We start from the raw sequence: 24,000 nt of genomic DNA, 5'->3' as shown, positions 1-24,000 counted from the left end.
CGTCCAAGCAAGAGAGACGACCTAGTCTGACGCCCTCACTTTACACATTATTCCCCCATGAGAACTGCCCCCTCTACCTGTCCTCTGCCTCTTTCACTTAAGCGCATGACCTTCTCAGAACTCTGTGTCCATCTTGTCCATCTCCTACAGCGACCTGTAACATGTGTTTCCTGCCACAACCACAGTCATAAACAACTCCTGGTAGATTCGGGAGCAACTCAGAGAGGAACCGGAAATGCTCTGTCTAATAACTCCCGGAAGCCAGGATCCCGCCCCACAGCTCGGTAGTGGACACACCCTGTGATTGCTGGATCGAGCCACAGACCCAGAATCCCTCTACTGGGCTCTGGGAGTCATTGCATTTTAAACTCATGTTGAATAATGAAGATCATCAAAGAACATCAGCAGACAAGAATGAAAGATTCCTACTCTGCAAGAGACAGAACTGGCCCGAGAATTAGAATCTTGGAGATGAAAATAATCAAGACCATCCAAATCCCATCTCATTGATATTCAGTGAAGAAAGTGGGACCCAGAGAGAAGATGTGTTAGGGGCCAGGCAGAAACGAGAACCTGGGGCTACTTATTCCTAGTCTTTCTCCTGTCTTTCGGGGCTAATTATTTGATTTACACCACTCCCTGTCCCTTAGCTAGTATTCCAGTCCCAGGGGTTCCAGGCAACAAGCCATAATGGAAAGTATATCCTAGAAACAAAGTCAGACAAACAAATGCCATCTGGGTGCTCAGGAATCCAGCCATTTGCTGGCTCCTTTCCTTTTAGGGCTCGTTACGAGAGGAATGGCTCCAGAGGGATAATATGTCCCTATTTTTCCTTCTAATCCAGGACACCTGTCCCTTCTTTGGGGAATGTATAATATTTGGGGCTTCTTCTCAACATGTGACCAGCCACCTGTTGTTCATGCCTTTCCAAATTGGCCTTTGTGTTTGGGGCTGGCCAACTGGACCCCCACCCACAATGAAATGTGGGCATTAGCCATATCCTGAATTTGAAGAGTCTGGAGTCTTTGAGGAATTAGCAGGTCAAGACAGTGCTCTCAAGCAGAATATACACCATGACACCTCCTCTCCTTAATGGGGTAGCTCTGATAGACTGTCATCAGTCTTTGAAGAGAAAGGAAGGCTGCAGTTCACTGCACGCTATCATTTTCCTTCACCCCCACTCCATTCATTCATTTAACAAATATGCATTGACCACCTGCTACGTGTCACTCACTGCCACTCATCCACTCATCTATTCACCCCACAAACATGTACGGACCTCCGCTGGGAGCAAAGTCCCATGCTGGATGCTGTGGGAGACATAGCAGTGAATAAAGCTCAGTCCCTGCCCAGAAGGAGCTCTTAATTTAGTTGGGATGATATTCCATGAGCTACTGTGATTTAAGACCATATGTGTGGAGAGAGATACAAAGAACCATGGATCACAGAGGAGAGAGAAGTCACCCCCAGCTGGCAGGTGAGAAAGTTTGCAAGAGGATGTCGTGTGAGACCTGGACCTTGAGGAATGGGTAGGATTTGGAAACGCAGAAAAGGGTGTGGGTGGTCAAGTTGGTGCACCAGCCGAGAGGTGCCAGCAGGGAGCTGGGAAGGCCAAGGGGGTCCATCTGGCCAATGTGGAGGGTACATGTGCTGTCCAGGGAGTAAATCAGGGTGGGGGATGGGGAGAGACTCTGAATGCTGGTAGATTTGAAAGGTCCGAGCCTTTGTTATTTTCCTGACTCCTTAGGTTCTGAGGTTTGGCACCCCATCTGCAAGCAGGCAGCCCGGGCAGAGAAGAAATTAAAGGTAAGCAATCTAGGAGTGATCCCAGACCAGCATTCCGACATTGCTACCTTTTGCCACAGGTCGGAGGAGCCTTGCTTTAGTGCTGAGTCAGCATTCCTTGGTGTGCACACTCCCAAACGTGTGCCCGTGTCCTTGGATTTCGTTCGTGGTAACACCTGCTTCGTGGGGTTTTCGAGATTATGACATTGGATGTGAAAGCACTTTGAAAACTGTAAAGCACTGTATTTGCATGAATTTTTTAAGTGTTTCTGGGGCGAGGCTATAACCATTGCTGATCAAGATGGCGGCCTCTCTGAGGCGCTCAAGCCATGGCCTTTCCCCAACCTAAGGTCATTTATTAACAATAGTAGTTAATATTGTCATAGTAACTGACAGTTTATGAAGCATCTCGACAGCCACTGTCTGATTTGATTCCTTTAACCCTGTGAGGCAGATATGTGAGGAATTTTCCCTTTGCCTTTGCCTATAAGCAAACCAAGTCTAGAGAGGGGAGTGGTTTGCCTCAGTAATGCAGCCAGGTGGAAGCACGTCCAGCGTCCCCAGCACACACGGGACCAGCTGAGGTCCTTGCATTCCTCTGAATTACTGTGCCCGGCAGCAGGAAGCCTGTGAACCCAGAGTCCTGATACTGCAGGGAGGGGCCCTTGGTGCTATAGGGGATCCTGGGTTGCATGTCGGGGGCGGAGGGTGGACAGGGCAAGGAGAGGAGCTTGATGTCTCCAAGGTTCCTTTACACCCTGGCCCTTGGAACTTCCGAGTTGGTCCCTTGGAAGGGAACCGCCACCAGAACACACAAGTGCACAACTTATGTGACAAGCTGATTAAACAGGTCTCCTTCATGGCCTTGTCCACTTAATGTAAGTTTTGTGAAAGAGTAAGTAATGTAAGTTTTGTCTGTTGATGTGTCGTTATTTTTGAGCCCCGAATTTTTTTCCCTGTTTTTTCCAAGTCCTCATCCATGTAAGATACAAGAACTAATCATCCTTTTCTTCAATTTCCTCCTCTTTGGTGGCAACTTCAGTCATCCTTCTGCAGCCCCGGTGCTGTTGCCGTGGCCGAGCACTGCCTGTCTCATGATATACTTAGTATCTTTCTTTAAATCAACTCGCTACTTTTTACTTAACTAAGCTTATTTTAAAATAAAACTTTATATCACCAAGTGGAAACCAGTAATACTTTCTATAAACGAAAGGAAACCATAAAATAAATTCAATGATAATGAAATAATCCTATGTAATGATTCTCATAAACAAATCTTAAAAATTCCAGCTAGACAATGTTGCCTGCACTCTGTTTGTTTAAAAGGGGAAATTAGCAATTGTTGGAATGAATTAGCACCAGATTGAGACTGACTCCTCAATCTAATCAGAATGATTGAAATAAAATGTTACATTTTACGCTCTCACTGTGTCACTCAGTGCTATGGAATGTTCCACCTAAATTCATCTTCGCAGACCCACCACTACTTCGGGCAACTCGGCTCTCTAGCCCCACGTTGTAGGGTGAGAAACTGAGACGGAATCAGGCAGTCCTGAAGCTCCGCTTCTGCGTTTTGCAGATAAGGAAGCCAAGATCCCTCAAACCACGTATTTCAACCATGGTCCTTGATTCCCAGTCCCTTACTTTGTAACTGCAACATGCTGCCACTCGCACAGATGCAGTAAGAGTGACGTTACACTGCTCTGCGAAGGGGCTCTTAATCCATCATTGCCATTGTTCAGAGATGGGTTTTTTAAGTTTGTCACTTCGGTGTATGTCAGTTTGCAATGAATACACTATAAAGAATCAGCATGGTATGCAATGACATGAAGTTTAACCTACTTTTACATTTTGAATAAACAAACTAGCAAGGAACCGGTACTAACCAATTCTATTTATTTAAAGTAAATACATTATTGACTGTGATAATCCAAGATGAAAATTTTTACGAGTAACTTCCTATTTAAAATGTTAGCTGCAAATATATAGAAAATAAATTCATATTCTGCCCAACAGCCTGAAGTCCTATGCAGTTTGGGTCTCATTCACACTCAGACATTGATTAGTGAAAATAAAATAAACAGAAAGTACAGAAGTAGCCAGAGAATGCTTTGACAATATTGCTAATGTTCCCTGAAGAGCTGCATTCTTATACCCCTGTCTCTCCCTCCCCACCAACCCCAGGGTGCAATTTTCACCCCTCTGTCTTTGTCTCTCCCACAGCATAGACGAACATCTGAAACTTCCATCTCACCCCCTGGATCTAGCATTGGGTCACCCAACCGAGTCATCTGCGTATGTATCACTTTTCAGCCATGGAAGGGTGTCCCCAAACTGGTATCTAAAGAGTTTCTAAGGATGAAGGAGCTGTCACGTTTTTATCCAACTGATATTTGATGTGTGCCTGTCATGTGCTAGGCTCTGTTGCAGGTCCTGAGGATACAGTGGGAGTGGGGTACGGGTAGGACATAGACCTTGTCTTCATAGAGCACACAGTCTAGTAAACCCGGAGTTTCAGAGATGCTATAGAGTTCCGTAGAGCACGAGACAGAAAGTGCCGTGACAGCAAGAGCTCTTGCTGAGTCTGTAAACAGCACAAGGTGTCTCCTTTCCCATTACTTAACCGAGAGAATGGCAAGATAAAAACTGGGATCAGAGTGGTATTTGGAATAGGTGTTGGGTAGAATATTGATGTGGAGGTATTGGTGTGATAAAGAGGCAGAAAGGAGAAGGAAGTCATGTGATGTGGAAACATGGCCGTATCTTTGCAAAGATAAATAAGGGCTTTCTAATCATGTGCAAAGTCCAGGGATGGACGAGACCACTTGCTTGTATGTGAGCTCCCATCTCCAGAGGTGTAAAACACAGGGGGTTCATCATCTTCCTGGGATGTGGCAGAAGGGACAAGAGTTGAGTTACATGACCTCAGAGGTCCCTTGTATATGTAATTTATTCTTCCGTTCAACAAACGAATAACAAGTATCTACTCTGTGCTAAGCAGTGTGCTCTGTTCTGGGGAAATGGTGGTGAAGTGCACAGACCCGATGCCTATCCTCATGACATGGAACACATATGCCATGAATAGTCAGTTGCAGTTATAAGCGCCAGGAAGAAAAAGCACAGCATTCTCTGAGGATGCTACATACGCACAGGGGGACCTAACAGTATAGGACCAGTTGGGAGAAGGCATCTCTGGGGAAGAAACATTTAAGCTCAAGCCTGAGGGATAAACAGAAGTAAGCTACAAGAGGCAGGGGAGGCAGAGCCAGGGAGGACCAAAGTGAGCAGCAAACCTCCATCTGACTGATTCTGGACTGTCCAGCCTTCCACAAGTCAAAGGGGCCAAGAAGCCCAGCAATTGGAAGCAATGGTCTAGAGCAGGAAACCCAGTCCTAACAAGGAGCTCTAGATGCAGTCCCCAAACCAGCCAGTCCTGGGTGGGCCCTGACTGTCATCGCTAGACTAATCCACATCCAGCTTCCTCTTTGATCCCTGGATAATGCCCATCGATGAGACTATTTCCTTTCCTTTCTTCCTCTGGTCAAATTAACAAAGATTTAAGCGATATCATTGACTGCAACTTCAACATGGGTCAATACTACCACATGGCTGTCACAAAAGACAGGCTACTTTGATCACAGGCCGTCCTCATAGAAGAATCCTGTCCAAGACCGGAGAGAGGATAGTGCCCTGGTACTGTGAATGGGCCAGACCACAGCAGGATGAATGGGCTTAGTTTCCGGGCCTGCTCTGTGAGAAGGCTATTGACAAATGCGAGCAGGTCTCCAGAAGAGAGTTACCGGGACACGCGCGCTCCGGAAGTGGCTGCACCACGATGCCGTCAATCACTGGCTGGTGGCCTGGGCTCCTGAAGAGCCTTCTTAACCTTTGTGCAGTAAGTTAGGCCCTGATGTTGTCCACCTTGCAGTCCCCTGTGAGAAGCAGCTCCCCTGCAGAAGAGAGTGCCCAGTGGCACCTGGGGACCCTGTGCCCGTGCCTGCCCACCAAAGGTTCATTCGCTGAGACCAGCTGTTCCTCAAGTCCTGGCATAGCCACGCGCCTCCCCTCCCGCCTTCTCTTCTTCTCACCCTTTAGGGGGCCTCATGCTCTGCTGTTCCAGGGAATGATTGCACGTGTTACATGAGCCACATTTTAAATCAGACCACCCCAAACATTGCTTCCATATTTGGCAAAAAATCGATCCATCTGCTTTGGGGACATGCAAAAACAAGATACTTTTCATAGATACTTGAGATTTGGTATTAAAACTAAAATTAAAATTATCGGTGAACCTGGAGCTGGCAGAATCTTTCAAACTTTAAAACTTTGCTCCATCCCCCACTGACTTCTAGAATCATCTTCAGGTGCTTTGACTTCAACCTGCCCCATGTTGTTCTCCTCCTTCCTTCCTGGCTAATTACTTCAGGATGCCTCTGATCAATCACTGCACCTCCCAGACCTGAGGCTCATTTAGAGCCCCATCAACAAAGTGGTTATAGGATGAAATATAAATTAAGTATCTTTGCGGTTTGGAGTAAAGTGCCAAGATGAATAGTTTTGGGTGGAGTTGAGTTTGTAAGATGCCAAGGTCAAGATCTAACATCCCAGGACAAAAGGCAGCAGTTCCTTCAGCAAGTGGACTCTCCTAATAAGGTTCCCTGTACCCACACACCACAGAATTGGTGCAGGCAGCCTCTGGCAGAAATCAGGCGGCATCCCTCAAAGAGTTCAACTAAGGAGGGTGTCATGGAGGCACCATGGACAGAGGTGTGGGTGGGGTTAAGGGGACCCACAGGAGACAGTGAGGGATCCAGGGACTGCAACAGCACAACATTGTTACCACCCTGGGCCTAAAGAGACAATGGAAGGAAACAGCATTATGGAAGCTGGTGAGAGCAGGAACTGTGGACACACAGTCACCAGGTAGGAGTCAGGCCCACAACCAGACAGGAAGGTTGCCAGGGGAGTAAGTGTGCCAGCCTCTCTCCCCACTCATCCTCTAGGCTCTGCTGCCTCCTATTGGCCAAACCCAATGGAAAGCCAGAGAGCAAGAGAGCCTGAGATGCAGCCCAGGGGCACTCTGGGCACAGATCCAGGCAAGGCAGGGTGGACAGGGGGTCTAGGGGCAATGGAGAATGGGCAGCACGGTGTCCAGACAGCAGTAGGAGGGGGCAGGGATGGAGTAGTTACAGGTCCTTGGGAAGCTTTTAAAGTAGCAAAGCTTATAAGGATTTTATGAATGCTGCTCTCTCTAAAGTAGTCTTGGCCCCGAGATGTCGCCTGGCCCCTATGGCATTGGGAGAACATTATGAGGCTCACACATTCTCCTCGGATGCTCTATCTGGTGGCCTCTGTCATAATTTACATCAACCCCAGGACCTTGCAAGGCAGATCCTGGTTGATCATAAAAGCAACCAGGTCACAGAGAGAACAGCTGATAGACACAGCCCTGGAAAGGACATAGCTTCAGGAGCCGTGAGATGTGGACTGTCACATGCAAGGGGAAGCTGTCTTGTAATCCCTGCAGCTCTGGAGGGCTGAACTTAGGCGAAGTCAAGTCAAGCGGAAATTAGAGGCTCATTGCGGTTCGATGTGAGGAGTATTCTGAGTGCAGCCTCTGACCGTGCCAGCCAGTGAACTCCTCTGGAGAAGGCAGGGGAGACCACTGGAGAGGGCAGGCTCTCTGGGTTCAAATTCGGGTTTTTGCTACTTATCAGCTACGTGGCCTTGGGCAAGTCAATTGATTTCTCTGTGCCTGTGTTTCCTTATTCAAAACGAGGATAATGTTAATGCTTATACTAATCGTCCTATTACTGCTTGTGAGTTACGTGGATTAACGGAGTTAATCCCTATGAGGGAGCTGGGACAGAGCCTGGCGTATAATAAGCGCTCACCAAATGTTCGCTGGTGTTCTACATGATGACTGTTGTCTTCAGCATTTCATGTCCTTCTCCAAGGATGTTGTGACCTGGGATGTCCTCACTGTGTGGGGCGGGGAGGCTGTCAGCACCCAGGCTGTGTAGTTCACGCTGGATTCTCACCTGCTAGCTAAGCGGTGCATGTTGCCGAGTCTTTTGAGCCTCGGTTTCCTCATCTAGAAGTAATATGGAAATGATATTGACACTTCTTCACAGAGGTGCTATGACATTTAGAGGAGATAACTCCCGTAAGGTGCAGGCCCTCGCAAATGATAACTGCTCAGTAAATGTCGGCCCTGTTGCAACGGGCCGCCTCTGAGACCGTTCTTATTCTAACCTTCTACGATGTTTTGATTCGATCCTGATATATTGTTTTTAGTGGAAACTGGAGAAACTCGATCCTTCTGTACCTTGTTTGTGTTTCCTCCCTCCTTTCCTTTTTCCTTCTTATCTTTCTACTCCTTTCCTGTCCATATCCCTCTTCCCCAGGCTAAAGTGGATAATGAGATCCTTAATTACAAAGACCTGGCAGCTCTCCCCAAGGTTAAGTCCATCTACGAGGTACAACGCCCCGACCTCATTTCCTACGAGCCTCATTCCAGATACACGTCCGACGAGATGCTGGAGAGATGTGGCTATGGAGAGGTATCGCGTCTCGCCCTTCGCTCTGGGGCTGCTGTAGGAGGAGAGTCCTGCCGGGGTCCCCAGCCCTGTCCATCGCAGACGGCGTGGCCTCCACAGTGCTGGCCCCCAGTCTCTTCTAAATGGGAATTTATAGCCAACATTTTAAACTCAAGAGATTTCATCCAAAAATCTGGCTTTCTGGCTTTTCTCGAAAAATCAGAGCTGGCAACATTAAACCTGTATTTCCACCACCTGGAGATGGGTAGCAGCGCCCCCTGTAGACAGGACATGGGCCGCCCCATTCTCCTCAGTCCCTACCGCTCCCTGTTAGCCCCAGCAGTGAGGCTAAGAGCCTCTGAACACTTATTACTTCTCCTTTTAGTGCAGAAATTTTTCTTCTACTCAGCCCATGGCTCTCACCTGCTGCCAGGCTCAGTGGCCCTTTAGGTTTATAATCCCTAATCAGGCACGTTCTCTGGTTTGTGCACCTGGCCTTAAGCCCCAGTGTGCAGAGAAAAAGACACTTTTATAAAGACTCAGTAGAGATGGCTTTTGAAATCATTAAGTGGTTGCTGAACAAGAGAAAGTGTTCTCTGGAGAAGGCAGAGCAGCCATCACGCTAGCGGTCCTGGTGGTCCTGGCGGTCTGTATCCCAGGACATTTCTAACCCCATGCCAGCCCCTGAGCTGCGACGACTGAGAACAGAAGGAGCCCTGGCCTGGTGGGCAGGGACACAGGTTCTTGTCCCAGCTCCACCACAGCCAGCCTTGTGACCTCAGCCAGGTCCCTGCCTCTCCAAGGGACTGGGGTGCTGTTCGGGTGAAGAGCCCGTGCTGAGATTATCTGGGCTCTGACCCCTGAAATGAAGCAGGTACAAGGGATCACGTGTTTGGTAGAAGTTGGTTCTCCGGAGGTTAGAAATGGCAAACCAGGACCCACAGGCCACAGCCAGCCCCAGATTTGATTTGTTTCACTCACAGAGTATCTTTTTAAAATATTAACTAGTTGGCTACATGCAAACATTGGGAGACTTCACATAAGAATCCGCATTTCTGACTTGTGTTGTTAAACCCAGAGGCTGTGTTAAGGCTGGCAGGCACTCCAGCACGCCCCAGTCTCTGAGCAGCCGCTGCCCCCTTCCGCCAGGACATTGTGTCTCCAGCTGGCTGCACCACCCACAGGTCAACTCTCTGGTTGATGGCAGCAGCCTAGCCCTTGCCTGGCCCTACATTTGGGTTTCTGTCCTCGGTATTGTCCCCATGAACCACAGAGGAGTCATGAGCCAGTGGAGAGACGGGGAAGGGTGGTGGAAATAGCTCTCAGCGAGCCGTGGCGAAGCCCGGGTCTGAGTCGAGACCTGCCACTTCCTCCCCAAGAGGCCCTGAGTGGCCCTGAGCCTTCACATTGCCTTCCTGGGCCTTGGTTTTTCCATCTGTACAAGGAGGCGTACACCCAAGGTCTCCTACCTGCTATCAGCAGCTCTGACATCGTGGAGAACGTGCCCAGGGGAGGCGGCGGGCCCTCCCTCTGCCGAGCCTTCTGACAATACTCTGCCTGTTCCTCTCGCCCTCTCTCTCCTTTGCTCCTTCCACGACTGCCTTCAAACTCTTCGCTCCTCAGTCACTGGGAACGTTATCTCCCTACTCCCAGGTAACTAAGCTGCAATAGAATTAAGTTGATTATAATTGTGTCCCTTCGTGCTGACCAAGAAGACCCCAGACTTCACCCCTCCCCAGCCCCCACAGGGCCTGAGCTCTTGGCCACGGTGCGCTTCCCAACCAGGCAGTGACGGAGGGGCTTGGGGCATGCCCTGCAGGCAGCAGCAGTGGCATAAAGGATGGGCGAACCCGATGTGCCCTTTTTACCCAGAGATGGGCTCCCTCGGGCTCCCGGGGCTCCCAGTCAGGATTCCAGGGCCTGACTCCTGGGTGCCGTTCAAGGCCCTGCTAGTGATGGCAAAGTGCGGGAGACTCTCTGCCACTTCTCGGGCTGTGCGTGTAGCTCAGGGAGGGAGTTTCTGTTTTCCTGCCTCAGCCCCTAGAATCCCAGATTCCATGTCACGCCCCCACCTGCCCGCTAGACCCCCCGGGCCACAGGCCCACCTAACCACGGCCTTGCTCACAGTGCACTTCCTCCCCCAGGACATCTACGAGAACCTGGACCTCCGGCAGAGACGGGCCTCCAGCCCGGGGTACATCGACTCCCCCACCTACAGCCGGCAGGGCATGTCCCCCACCTTCTCCCGCTCACCTCACCACTACTACCGCTCTGGTAAGGAAGGGGAAGCCCCAAAGGGAGAGCAAGAGCCGGGGGACAATGCAGTGACGTGGTGTCCCTGGGCTGCAGAGCCTGTGCAGGGCTTCCCCAGGATCCCCACCACAGCGTGGCCCTCCTGAGGCCTGTGGCCACCTAGGTGAACGGCTGGGCCTCTCTGAGTCCCCGCGGTGTCCCTGGCAGGGGTAGAGAAGGGGTATGTGGCACTGAGAAGCGGCGGGAAGGTGGGTGGTGAGCTGCCAGGAGAGGGGGTGGCGGGCAGCCCCACAGCCCTGGCTGGGAGAAGATGCCTCTACCTGCTTCCTGGGGCCTGGCCTTCCCCAAGGGGCCCTGCACAGTCACCCCGAGGGGAGAGGGAAGCAGGCTGGGACGGAGGGAAGGAGCCCTGCTGGGGAGCTTAGAGGGACGAAGATGCCTTCCCAGAGCTTGGTAGAATTGATTCTTACCCCCGCGAAATCTGGCTTTGGAGTCCAGCCAGGAGGCAAGGTCAAGCTTGTTTCTGCAGACGCAGTGCATGAGAGCACATGCTTCTTCCGGCCGGAGCCTGAGCACGTGGGAACGCCCCAGCCCACCCCCACCCCTGCTGTCATCACCTCACCGCTTCCTTAACTGCCACCGCGTTAATGCCTGTTTTCTCTGTGCCTCTGTTCTCTCTGGGGACCACTGCCTGCGTGCCCCAGGGCCCGAGAGTGGCCGGAGCTCTCCATACCATAGCCAGTTAGACGTGAGGTCCTCCACTCCGACCTCTTACCAGGCTCCCAAGCACTTTCACATCCCAGGTAGGCACTGCCAGCCCAGAATGCCTGGCATGGGTGCATGCTCCAGGGGGTCTCCAGTGCCTGAGCGTCCCGCTCCATGATGTACAGGCACCAAGGAGAAGCCAGTTCCTGGGGGACCCTCCCTAACCAGTCACCCACACTAATTCCACACACCAGCCCCAACACCCCCAGGGGTGTTAGTCCACCCATTTGACAGGACCAGCCTTGATCAAAGCCTCAAGCTAGCAGCCCAGGGAAGAAAAGGTACAGGGAACTAGTGTGAAATTCCCCAAATGCTCAAGCCCCTGAGGGCACAGCAGTGACACACAGTGGCAAAGGCCACCAGCTTAGCATCAGAGCTCTTGGGGCGAATCCCAATACCACTGCTCATAAGTGTATGACCTTGGGCTGGTTGCCTGGCTTCTCCAAGCCTCCCTTGTCCCCCCTGTTACAACCAGGCACTGTCGTGGGCCCGGAGCTTGTAGCTGTGCTCAACCCAGCCCAGACCCTGCCTTCATAGTACTGGCATTTATGTTCTAACGTGGGGAGAGAGATAATAAAGGATCATTTCAGGTAATGATAGATTCTCTAAACATACATAAAAAAGGGCACCATGAGAGATGACTAGGGTCGTGTGGTCAGGAAGGGCTTCTTGGAGGGAACATTAAAGCTGAAAGGTGAAAAGGAGGCCATCTGCGAAGACCCCAGGCAAAGACATCCCAGGCAGAGGGAGCAGCAGGTGTACAGTCAGTGCGACTGGAGGTGGCGCTAGACGAGAGGAAGGCAGGTGCTACGTGACTTGCAGGTGTGGTTCAGACAAGGTCTGAGTTGGGCAGAGCCAGGCTGGGCCCGGTCTCCTAACTCTGCGCTCAGCTTTTGACTCCCCACTCACTTTCCCCCCAAGAGCTCTGTCCTGCTGTTTCATCTACACCTTTCTCAACTGCCCTGAAGGGGTCCCTTCCTGTGTGTATTTGAGGGAGGGGGAGGGACATAATGCTGAAACTTGGCTGCAGCGTCCTGGGGACTTTCACCTGGAGGTAGGACCCTGGGTGGAGGCAGTGGACACCTTCCTGCATGGGTTCTGCTGAGCATGTGCCACCTGCCTGCACGCCCACCATTCAAGCCCCAAGCCCCTCCTCGGCACCATCTGAATCCATCTGTTCCTCTCGCCCCCCTTTCTTTGGACCTTTTTGGGTTGGGTTTGGAGTTTGGCTTTTGGAGGGGGAGTTCCCCCGGGGGAAGGTTGTTGGCCCTTTGGAAAAGTTTGTTGCCCTTTTTTTTTTGTTGGGTTCACTTGCCCAGTTCTTCTTTTTTCGTTTTTTCTTTTTTTTTTTTCCTTTTTTTTTTTTCCCCCCCCCCACCCCGCCGTCCCTTCTTGGTCTGTCTGGCAGCTGGAGACAGTAACATCTACCGGAAACCCCCGATCTACAAACGGCATGGTATGGTCAGAGATAGATAGGGCTTGGCCAGACAAGGAGAGGGGGGATGTTAACCATCTATGCAGATGGCTCTGCCCAGGCCACCAGGAACCACATAACGCAAGGCCACATCTTGGTCCTTCTTGTTGGCTGTCCCCCATCTCTCAGGGTGACACTGGGGAGGAGGTTGGTGTCATTTCAAAAGAGCAAAGGCCTCATGTCCCCTAAATCCTTTCCCACCACCTTACTAATCACTGCTGTCTGGTGTCCTAAACTCCATGATCAGAGAAACCGTTGTAAAATGTACCCCTGGAAGCATCGCACGCCAAGGCACTGATACTCAAAAATGTTCATTAGAATCACGTGAGACGCACACAGGTTCCTGGGCCCCACCCCCAACTTGCTGAATTAGAATTTTGTATTTGTAACTGTTTCTCTAGGTGCATCTGATGCCCAGCCCAGCTTGGGACCCACTGCTCCACGCTGGTCCCAGTCACTGTCTCCTGAGAGTGGATGGGTTCGTGGAGCGCAGATGCAGATGAAAAAGGAGCAGGGAGTCACTTCATTCTTTCATTCATTCCTTCATTTAGTGTTTCTCAAAGAATAGTCTATGGGCCACATGCACCTGAGAGACTTATTAAAAAGGCAGAGTCCCTAGCCCTGGCCCTGCCCCAGACTCCCTTAATCAGAAATACTGAGTGTGAAGAATCTGCACTCTAACTAGCTTTGTCCCTGATTTCAGCCTGTGCTCGGTATGAGATCCACCTAGTCCTCGTCACCGACGCCTCCTGTTCATTTTTGCAAAAAGCACTTATTAAGCCTCAGTCGAATAAGTACATCCCTTCCTTTAGGGTGCAGAGGAGCAGCTGCATCCCTGTGCACCTCACTGGCTTAAGGCTCTAGTGGATAACAGAGGGAGACACACAGCTGGCAGAGTTTGGAGAGGGGCAAAGCAGCCCCAAACCAGGATCTGAACTAACCAGCTGGTGGAGGGGACAGTAACAGTATAAATAGTGGCTCTGGGTGCTTAAGACCCTATGATTTAGACAGACATCCTCGGTTTCAGAGGGGGCTGAGCAGGGGGCTAAGGTGAGTCTGTGAGCATGTACACATAGCTGTGGAGGACACATTACACACAGGCCACTGAGTGGCCATAGAAAGGCACCAACCCCAACAAAGGCAGTTCCGCTTTATATCCAGAAAAGGCCCCCAGGGCCCAAGCTTCTCAGGACTTCATGGGATTTCCCAGGTGGGCTCTGCGGGGTAGCTCCAAAGCAGATTCCAGAAGAGTGTGGGGTGGAGGTGGATTGCATGAATAGGAGGGCAGATGGAAAGGCTAAACGCGATTGGCCAGGAGGGGCTGCCCAGAACCCAAGTCAAAGGGGAGAATTCGGCTGGGTGTGGTGGCTCACGCCTGCAATCCTAGCACTCTGGGAGGCTGAGGCAGGCGGATCACTTGAGCTCAGGAATTCCAGACCAGTCTGAGCAAGAGCGAGACCCCGTCTCTACTAAAAATAGAAAAATTAGCCGGATGTGGTGGTGCACGCCTGTAGTCCCAGCTACTCGAGAGGCTGAGGCAGGAGGATCACTAGAGCCCAGGAGTTTGAGATTTCAGAGAGCTGCGATGACGCCACAGTTCTCTAGCCCAGGCAACAAAAAAAAAGAAAAGAAAGAAAGAAAGCTTTAGAAGCAAGTGCTGCTGGGAGAGGGTGCATAGCCTGGGGCTGGCTGCAGGTTGATCCCATGACCCTCTGCTGCTCTGGCTCCACAGAGCGTAGAGCTTGTCCCTAGAGCTTCCCTATAGCTGATTCTGAGAAATGGTCATGGAGCCACACTCATTTCCCCAGCCCCTCTCTGCCGTACCAGCCTGTCACTCATCTTTGGGCCACTATAAGTCATTCGTAAAGCATTTGTGTTTGCAATGAGTCTTTTGGTCACCCTTGTCATGGGCTTACTTCAGGTGGAAACTTGAAGCTGGATGGCACCTGAGCCAGCAAACCAATTCCGACACCTACAGATGGGGAAACTGAGGCAGAGATGGGCAGGATCTACCCTGTGTTACATCTGAGTTAAATGGCAGAGCTAAGCAGAGCTTTGCTGACTTCCTGTCCAGTGCTCCATCCTTGGGGCCATGTAGCTTCCCCAGACCAAATGTGGCATCTCAGGATATGAGGAGGTTGACCTGACTCAGCACACATCGTGGCCCTGCCTGGCCATCCCCACCCTAGATGTGGTTCAAATCCATAACAAGGCAGGCTTGTAAAGGGTTAGGAAGATGAGGGCTGGGGCTCACCTGGGACCTGTCCAGTCTTACTCCAAGGAGCCACAGCCTTAGAGTCCACTCTGGAGCAGACCTGGGAATCCCTGGAATATACTGGAAAGAGCCTTGGGCTGGAGTCCGGCCGAGTTCTGACACTAATTTGTTGTGTGGTCTCGAGCAAGTCCCTTCCCCTCTCTCCAGTTTAAATACCCAAATGTAAAATGAAGGATTGGCCCCAGCGCTCCATGTCCCAGACCCTCCTACTAAAGACTCCTGACCTGGGCGGGAGCCTGGTAAAGACAGGGAAAGGGTGCACAGTCCCGGCCAAGGCATCCTGCCTTCCTGAAGCATTCTCCTTGGGTCCTTTACAGGTGATTTGTCTACAGCAACCAAGAGCAAAACAAGTGAAGACATCAGCCAGGCCTCCAAGTACAGTCCAGCCTACTCGCCAGACCCCTACTATGCTGCGGAGTCTGAGTACTGGACCTACCATGGGTCCCCCAAAGGTAGCCTCCCCATGGGAGCCTGGGACCAGAGCCCTATCACCTGTGCCAGGGACACAGGAGGTTGGGACAGACAGCACCCACCCCTTCACATGACCATTCTGAATGAGAGCGTTTAGAGGGTGTATAACTGAGGATTTTTAGTCATGCAACTGACATGTACTGAGGGCCACCCATGCCCTGGGGATATAATGGGAAGCAAAATAGATCAGGTCGCAGCCCTTGTGGAGGAGACAGACAGAGGTCCCAGCCATGAGAGGGAGATGATGCACAAGAGGTGGAAGGGATTAGGACAGGGCACGCTGTCAGCCAGAAAAATGACAAAAGCACCTTAGGTGCAGCGACTCAGCCACCATAGGAAGGGAGACAGGGGGTAATTCAGTGGAGAGTGTAGAAAACTGTGCAAAGACCCAAGATGCGGGTTCCAGTGGAGGAAAGGAAAGGCTGTCAGCTTAGCCTTGAGCTCAGAGAGGGGGAGAAGCATGTGTGGGGGTGGGGATCCCACAGGGCTTTGTGGGTTGAGGTAAGGATTTGGGTTATTATCCTACACAGTGGGACGCCACTGAAAGTAGTGACATGATCACATTTGTGCTTTTGAGAGACCAGTTTGGCTGTGGGGTGAAAAATGGTTTGGAAGATGGAAAAAGAGGATGTGGGGAGATGGAAAGCTCTTGTAGGCACCCTGGCAAGGGATCCTAGTGATCCTTGGGGCCCCAGCCTACCCAATCAGGCAACTGACGCTGTTCCTTTTAAGTATAGGGAGGGATTGTCAACAAGATCCACTTTGATTGAACACACATTGTTACTAATTGAATGTTCATTCTGAGCAAAGCTTCATGGAAGCTCAGAGATGACTCCTTCATTACCCTCAAAGAATTCTCCATTTGGAAAAGGAAGTAATTCACAAATATAACTACACCCAAAGTCGCCCGTGATTAGTACCCACGGGAGATGGTAAATGTCCAGTGGCTGCAAAGGCATGAGAGACCACTCCCAACAGGTGTGGGGGTATCTTAGATGAGACTATTTCAATTGCAAAAAAAAGGAAAAGGAAAAACCATCTCCAAATGTCTTAAGCCGGAGAGGGCTGAATGGGGAGCACAGGCGCAGAAGCTGAACCTCTCTGTCCTTTGGCAGTTCCCCGAGCCAGAAGGTTCTCATCTGGAGAGGAGGACGACTTTGACCGCAGCATGCACAAGGTGAGCAGGTCATACCACTGACCAAGATGCTTAGAGGGTACATCACTGAGGATTTTTTCATTTGCAAGTGGCAGAAACCAAATTCAAACTCACCTATGATAGAAAAAGAAATGCATAGCTTTGCATAACTGAAAAGTCAAATGGTAGGATTAGCTTCAGGTTGACCGGGTCTAACTGCTCAAAATAAAAAAAATGCCATCAGGAAGGTGTCTCTCTCTTCTCTTGTGGAGCTTCCCTCTGCTTTGTCTTCATGCTCTTTTCCTGTTGTGGTGAGTGGGTGCCAGCAACCCTCCTATGTTGCTGGTGGGGATGTAAAATGGTCCAGCCACTGTGGAAAACGTCTGACAATTCCACAAAAAGTTAAACATAAGATTACCATATGACCCAGCAATTCCGCTTCTAGGTAGATACCCAAAAGAACTCAAAACCGAGACCCAAATACATGCACACTGACGTTCATAGCAGCACTACTCACAACAGCCAAAAGGTGGACACAACCCACATGTCCATCAGCTCATGAACAGATAAACAAACTGCGGTGTAAACACACACTGGAACATTACTAAAAGGAAATGAAGTGACGTGGCCACAACGTGGATGAAGGTCGGAAACATGCTGAGTGAAAGAGGCTGGGCACAAAAGCCCACAAACTGCATGATCCCATTTATATGAAATATCCAGAACAGGCAAATCCATACAGACAGAGCAGAGATGGGTGGTTACTGGGGGTTGGGGGATGGGGAGGGACTGCTTAATAGCTTTAGGGTCTCCTTTACTACCCATCGTTATGGGGTAATAGCGATGTTTGGAGTGAGATAGCGGTGGTCATTGCACAACATTGTGGGTGTACAAAATGCCCCTGAATTGTTTACTTTCAAATGGTTAATTCGCAGTTATATGATTTTCCCCTCAATTAAAAAAAAAAGGTGGCAGTCTGCCCATCACTGAACCAATCACTGTGGCCAGGACAGTGGATCCTGTCACTGGCCAGGCCTGCTTTTTGCCCCACCCCAGACCACAGGACAACTTGTGGAAGGCAGATGAAGTCCCAAAGGGAAATGTGGGTGCCACGAGGCGGGAGGGGCGCAGGAAAGGCAGAGGTTTGCCATAGAGGGTCCAGTCGCTCAGCCTTTCCCAAGCCTGTTCCATCTCGATGTCCCTTCTTGTCCCTCTAACTTCACCTTGCTCTTCCCCCACCCCCAGCTCCAGAGCGGAATCGGCCGGCTGATTCTGAAGGAGGAGATGAAGGCCCGGTCGAGCTCCTACGCGGACCCCTGGACCCCTCCCCGGAGTTCCACCAGCAGCCGGGAGGCCCTGCACACAGCTGGCTACGAGATGTCCCTCAATGGCTGTAAGCACTGCTCCGGAAGCCCAGCAGGGCCGGGCCTTTCCTGGCAACCGCCTGACACTTGTTAGCTGTTCACTCTGAGCCAGGCCTCCTTGAGGCCAGTCCACGCGTCCTCTCTCTTCCTCCTCATGGCAGCCCTTATCACGCCCACATGTTACAGATGGGGAACTAAGGCACGGCAGCCTTGGGCAACTGCCCAAGTGCTGGAGCTCGCTTGATCAGATCCCCTGGCTGTTTGTATAAGTAAAGTTCTGCTGGAACACAGCCGGCCCCGACTCCATCCCGCAGGCTAACAAAGGAATCGGGAATCAGGAAAGGCTGGCCATGGCAGTTAGCCCCAGAGCCTCTCACTTTCCTCCATTTCTGGCGCCCCCTCTGGGTCTAGAATACGGGTTTGGTGAGGGGCTGCGTGCGCCACCTCAGAAGACCATGCTGTACCCTGAGCAGCCTCTCTTACCCCTTTGGGCCATCTGAAGCTGTGACTTCCAATCAGATTCAGTGTAAAGAAAAATGTCTTCTAATAGTCTGCATGGCTCAACAATATAAGGGACAGCCTCCTGAGGTAGTGAGCCTACCACCACTTGGAGGTATACAAGCAGAGGCTTTGTTCAAGCACTTCGCCTTGAAAGTCTCTCATTGCAAGCTCCTCTCTGTTTCTGAACACACACACGTGCTCTCTCTGCATCCTCCTTTTCTTACCCTTGTGGGATTCAGTCCCGCCAGGAAATCCCATCTCAGATTAATACTTGATGGCTAATAAAAGGTATCATTTATTGTACTTCCGTGCGCCAGGCGTTTGTGGATACATTATCACTCCTGGTCCTCACAAAGACCTGCGATGTAGAGGGATTATTATCACTCACTTTATAGACGAGAGAACTGAGGTTAAGCCACTTGCCCCAAGTCAGAAAGCCACTAGGTGACTTAGCCAGGATCAGACCCGAGTCAGAGCGACCGCAAGGCCATGAGCGTTTCCCTCTTCACCACACCGCACCTTGACTCCTGCTGAGAGTGAAGATGGCGGTGGTGGTGATGGTAAAGCCAGTTCTTGGCATATTCTATATGTGTCGGTCACTATGCTGAGTCTTACTGTATTATGTCACAATCTTCACAATAATCCTATTAAGGAAACACTATCACTCCCCATTTTACAGGTGAGAAAACTGAAGCATGATTAGGTAAACTGTCTGAAGTTAGATATTTACTAGTGGCAGAGCCGAGATGAACTGATCAGCCTGTTTCCCTGCCTGACAGCTGAGGGGCGTGGTTTTCAGCCCCTGGCTCTGGGCTCTGTGCCGTGCACCGGTGCCGCTCAAAATTCAACTGCATCTGTCCAGCGAGTATCACAGAGCACCTGTTCTGCCCCAGGTGCGGGGCTAGGAGCCAGGTGGGGGAGGGAGATGAGGTGCAGGTGCGACAATCGGAAACTGGCCAATGGGAAACGAGGTGCCAAAGGAGGCCCCTACTTCCGGCCAGCCATGGTGGCTGGGTGTGGAAGCCATGTCTCTTTGTTCTTGTGAACTGTCTCCACCACGTCTGTCTGTCCCCATGAGCACTGGTCTCGGCTTTTCTCTCTTGCAGCCCCTCGGTCGCACTACCTGGCTGACAGCGGTACGTTCTGCCCGGCCTGCCTTCGCCCATCGGGTCCTGGGAGGGCCGGAGCTGAGTCGGCTGCAGCTCCCCGTGGCTCTGATGACCACACAACATGGATGTCCCCGCGCAGTCCAGATCTCAAATAGTCCACCCATTGTATTTCTCAGGTTGTGGGCTTCCACGTGGGGTTCTAGAACCAGGATTGCCATGCCCAGCAGGTCCCAGGGAGAAAGAAAGAGCACGCACCTCTTCCACCCACCTGGGCGCCTTCCTATCTGGGTGCTGAGCTTGATGCCAACTCCAGGGCCTTTGCCAGAGCCACCCTGTGGCCAGGACACAGAGATCTGTCATAGGAAAATAGATGTGTGTAGGCCAGAGCCAGACAGTGTGCGAGTGGGTGCCTTGGGTGGGCCTAGAATTCTGCCAGGGTGAGGAGCTACTCAGACAGTCAAGTTGAAAATCTGGAGAGCATCAGGAAGAGGGAGTGTCCTCTGGCTCTCACCCCTTTCCACTGGGTTGGGCCATTTGTAGCCATTTGGTGACCTTGGGTAGAGGGACGCATGGCTTAAGGCTCCTGGTAACTGCTCTGGCTCCTTCTTTTCAGATCCCCTCATCTCCAAATCCGCCTCCCTCCCTGCCTACAGAAGAAATGGGCTGCACAGGGTAAGAGGGGCTGTGCTGGGGGACATCGCCCCCCAGGATGCTAACACGTCCACCATTAGCTCATTGTTGGGTGGAAGCTGGGCAAAGGCCTTGGCTAGAGGTGGGTTAGCTGAAGTAACCCAACGGCAGAGACTTGCTTCCCTCCCTTGAGATGCCTGCCTGAAAAGAGGCCCCCATGGGAGGGGCTGGGAAACAACTAGTACTTATTGGGCAACAACCCTGTGCCAGGGACTGAACTAAGCACGTTACATGCACTAACTCGTTTAGCCTTCACAACCTGGACAGGTAGTTACTATTATTAGCCCTACTTCATGCATGAAGAAATGGAGGTACAGGGAGGTGCAGTGACTTGCCCAAGCTCTCCCAGCCAACAAGTGGTAGGGCCGGGATTCAAGCCCAGGCCAGCTGACCCAGAGCCCACGCCTGACTGCCGTGCTCCACTGGCCTCTAACATGGCTCATCTCTGAGCTCTCTGATGCCCAGGATGTAAAATCTGCATGAAAGCAGTGAGTTGGTTTGAAGGCTGAAAGGACATGAAAACATGCCTTGTTCACAGTAGGACAGCTGTGCAGTGGGACAGTGATGGGGGGAAGGGGTGGGATGTTGAGATAGATGTTGATTTACTGAGCACCTACTAAGTGCCAGGCACTGTTCCAGATGCTGTTCCAGTCACTGCTCCTGTGGAGATCACATGCTAGCTGAGAGACAGACATAAACAAGACAGCGTGTGATAGGAAGTCAGGTAGTCAGAAGTGCTGAGATGGAAAACAGAGTGAGGGGGGAGAGAGAGAAGGAAGGCCTGCAAGAGCCACCCAGATAGAGAGAAGCGCAGTGTCCAAGTCCCTGGGCGAAGAGAGCGCAATGGGCCTGAGCTGGTGAGGCCAGGGTGGAGTAAGGACGTGGAGGCAGACGGGAGTGACACTAGGGCCTTGCACACTGGTAAGGATTTGGAAGGCGTACGGCATGATCCAAGTCAGATTGACCATGGAATCCCTCTGGCTGTCATGTGCAACAGAGACTACAAAGGGACCAGGTGGAAGCCATTGACCCAAAAATAGGGAGCTTTTTTAGGGTAGAGCATCCAAAAGGGATTGGAGCACCACTGGAGAGCCATGGCTGGTATTAATAGTCCCCAGCTGCTGAGAAACACACAGACCCTGTCCTTAACACACTCAAGGTCTAGACATCCATTCATTCAACAGATATTTATCAAAAGCCTTTTCCATATGTGAGGTAGCACTCTGGGTGCTTGGAATACATCAGTGACCAAAGCAGACAGAGACCCCCACCCCATGAAGCTTATATTCTTGTAGGGAGAGACGGAAAGTAAGTAATAAATGGCAAACAAGTCAAATGATATAGAACATTAGAAGGTAGTGCTAAGGGAAAGGAAAATAGACAAGCAGGATGAGCAGGACTGAGAGTTTGTGGAAGGGGCCACCTGCAATTTCCAGTAGGTTTGTCAGGGAAGATTTCATAGGAAAAGGGGTATTTGAGCAATGAAAGAAAGCATGAGGTGAAATTCACCAAATTAATAGATGTAACTTGAGTGCTTACTATGTGCCAGGACTCGGCACAAGCACACAGCCGTGAGTTAAGCTTCCCTAACTTAAGGAGGCTGCTGAGAGGGCCTGGGTCCAAGCAGCCTTGGCCATCTTCTGGAGATGGTAGTACTTCAGGGAGGCAGAGACGAGCTCATCTCAGGCCAGTCCTGGCTCTGTTTCCCCTGCAGACGCCCAGCGCGGACCTCTTCCACTACGACAGCATGAACGCAGTCAACTGGGGCATGCGAGGTGAGTGCTGGCCCAGCAGCCGTCTGCAGGGAGAGGGCTTTTCCCAGGACTTCCCAGGATGTACCACTCAGAACTGCTTGACCTTCGGCTAACGTTGCTGCACATTCTGTCCCCACACTGGGCTATGCCCAAACCCCGAGTTCCAGCTCCCGTTCACTTCCCACTCCTTCCCTTTTCCCCTGCTTGTCCCTCATCCTCTCAAGTCCCAGCCTGGGATGATCTCCAGGCCACCTGTCCCATCTGGGTTCCCAGAGCCATCGCAGAGTGCCATTCTCCCTGGACTGCAGAGCTAGAGTTTCCTGCCAGCCCCAGTGATGGGGAACACTCAGAGCCAAATGCACACCGTTCCCAGAAAAACATCCATGAGCTTCACGTTCTGTCCAGTGATGCTCTCGTGCCAGCCTCCACCAGCTCCTACGAGCAGGCTGTGGCAGGAGGGGTCCCACATCAAAACCTTGGAGGGTCCCCCAGAAGATGGGAGCTCTCATCCATGTGCTTCACAATCTCAGATTCTTCTTATTTCTATTCTAAATATCTCAAAAGCCATTTTTCCCCTAAAACCATCTCAAGATCAGCCCAACCCCTACCTCCAGCCAGCCACTGTGCTCATACCAGCCTAGACTATGCTCCAGGGTGAATTCAGCCAGGATGGGGCCTCTGCGTGGTCAAGAGGAGGACGTGGTGGAGGCCAGAACTCCTGGAAAACTGAGACAGGCCAGGGAGTGATGCAACGCAAAGACTGATGGGTTCCATTCTATGTGTCTCTTTTGTCTCTGCAGAGTACAAGGTAAAGGACATGCACAGACCCTGAGGGTCTCCAGGATTCAGGGAGCCACAACATTGGGGAGCATCAGGAGGATGACAGCACTGTCTATACAGGGAAGGGAACATAAATAAATAACCCCAAGTGTCCTTCCAAGACTAACATTTCCTGTCTCTCCCTGGTCCACTTTCCCTGAATCCTGCCCTAGGTCTCTTGCCTACTAGAATCAGACCGTTTCCCTGGCCTCAAAGACTCTCTGGTGGCTTGCCAGTCACCAAATATTAGACACTTACATTCAGGAGGTTTTGTCCCATATTAATGCCAAATGCCACCAACCTTATTCCTAGCCATATTAGGGGACTCTGTCCTTGCCTTTTAGAAGAGGGTGCCTTAAGGATACTGGGCAACCCCCAGGGGGCAGTCTCAGCCCTTCCCCCAGATTCAATCTCTGGCCCTTTCTGGACAGGAGAGGGAGCCCAGACACGAAATAGAACTGAAAGGCACGAGCCCTCCCTGCCATGCTAGAAACATCCCCTTCCTTTCTCCTCAGATCTACCCTTATGAGCTGCTGCTAGTGACCACAAGGGGAAGAAACCGGCTGCCCAAGGACGTAGACCGGACCCGTTTGGAGGTAAGTCTAGAAAACTGAGCAGGAGCCTTTGGGTTTGGAGAGATTCCAGAGGCTGCCTTGTCTAACCCAGTTCGGGAGGGGTGGGCAGAATGAATGGCGTTAAGGTCATGCAGCTTGTTGAAAAAGCAGAGACTTGAACCAAAACTGCTCTGTGCTATTCTGTGCTGCCTCCTCTTCAATTCAGTTAGCATCTGTGTGCACAGCGACAGCGTGTCCTCACCTGGGGCCGATGCCCCTGCAGACCTATGAGAAGTCCTAGATTCAGTCCCTGCACTCAAGGGGCCCTCAGTCTCAGGACTGTCAGTAAAACTAGTGCTTGTGGTGGGGGAGGTGAGGAGAGCAGTGCTGTGTAGAAGGTGAAAGCATAAATCAGTGTAGGTTCAAACTCTGATTCTGCCATCCCGAGGTGGGCAGCTTTAACCAAGGGACAGCCTCACTGAGCCTTGGTTTTCTCCTCTGTAAAGTGGGGG

The 24,000-nt window shown here is 51.3% G+C and overlaps 1 protein-coding gene across 1 annotated transcript in view; it reads left to right on the top strand.

Annotated features, from left to right (window-relative positions):
- The window catches only part of ABLIM3 (actin binding LIM protein family, member 3), a 57,060-nt gene that overhangs the window by 26,721 nt on the left and 6,339 nt on the right, over positions 1-24,000 (top strand). The window contains exons 7-18 of the mRNA XM_012658232.1: positions 1,748-1,806; positions 4,009-4,080; positions 10,469-10,598; positions 12,751-12,798; positions 15,409-15,543; positions 16,678-16,739; positions 17,943-18,090; positions 19,669-19,698; positions 20,285-20,343; positions 22,076-22,136; positions 22,916-22,923; positions 23,450-23,530. Of these exons, the coding sequence (XP_012513686.1) occupies positions 1,748-1,806; positions 4,009-4,080; positions 10,469-10,598; positions 12,751-12,798; positions 15,409-15,543; positions 16,678-16,739; positions 17,943-18,090; positions 19,669-19,698; positions 20,285-20,343; positions 22,076-22,136; positions 22,916-22,923; positions 23,450-23,530 (893 nt within the window). The remainder of the gene's footprint in view (positions 1-1,747; positions 1,807-4,008; positions 4,081-10,468; positions 10,599-12,750; positions 12,799-15,408; positions 15,544-16,677; positions 16,740-17,942; positions 18,091-19,668; positions 19,699-20,284; positions 20,344-22,075; positions 22,137-22,915; positions 22,924-23,449; positions 23,531-24,000) is intronic.

This window comes from Propithecus coquereli, unplaced genomic scaffold (genome assembly GCF_000956105.1).
Source record: "Propithecus coquereli isolate 6110/MARCELLA unplaced genomic scaffold, Pcoq_1.0 Scaffold58, whole genome shotgun sequence".
Taxonomy (NCBI): Eukaryota; Metazoa; Chordata; class Mammalia; order Primates; family Indriidae; genus Propithecus; species Propithecus coquereli.
This window is presented reverse-complemented; position numbering and strand designations above follow the sequence as displayed.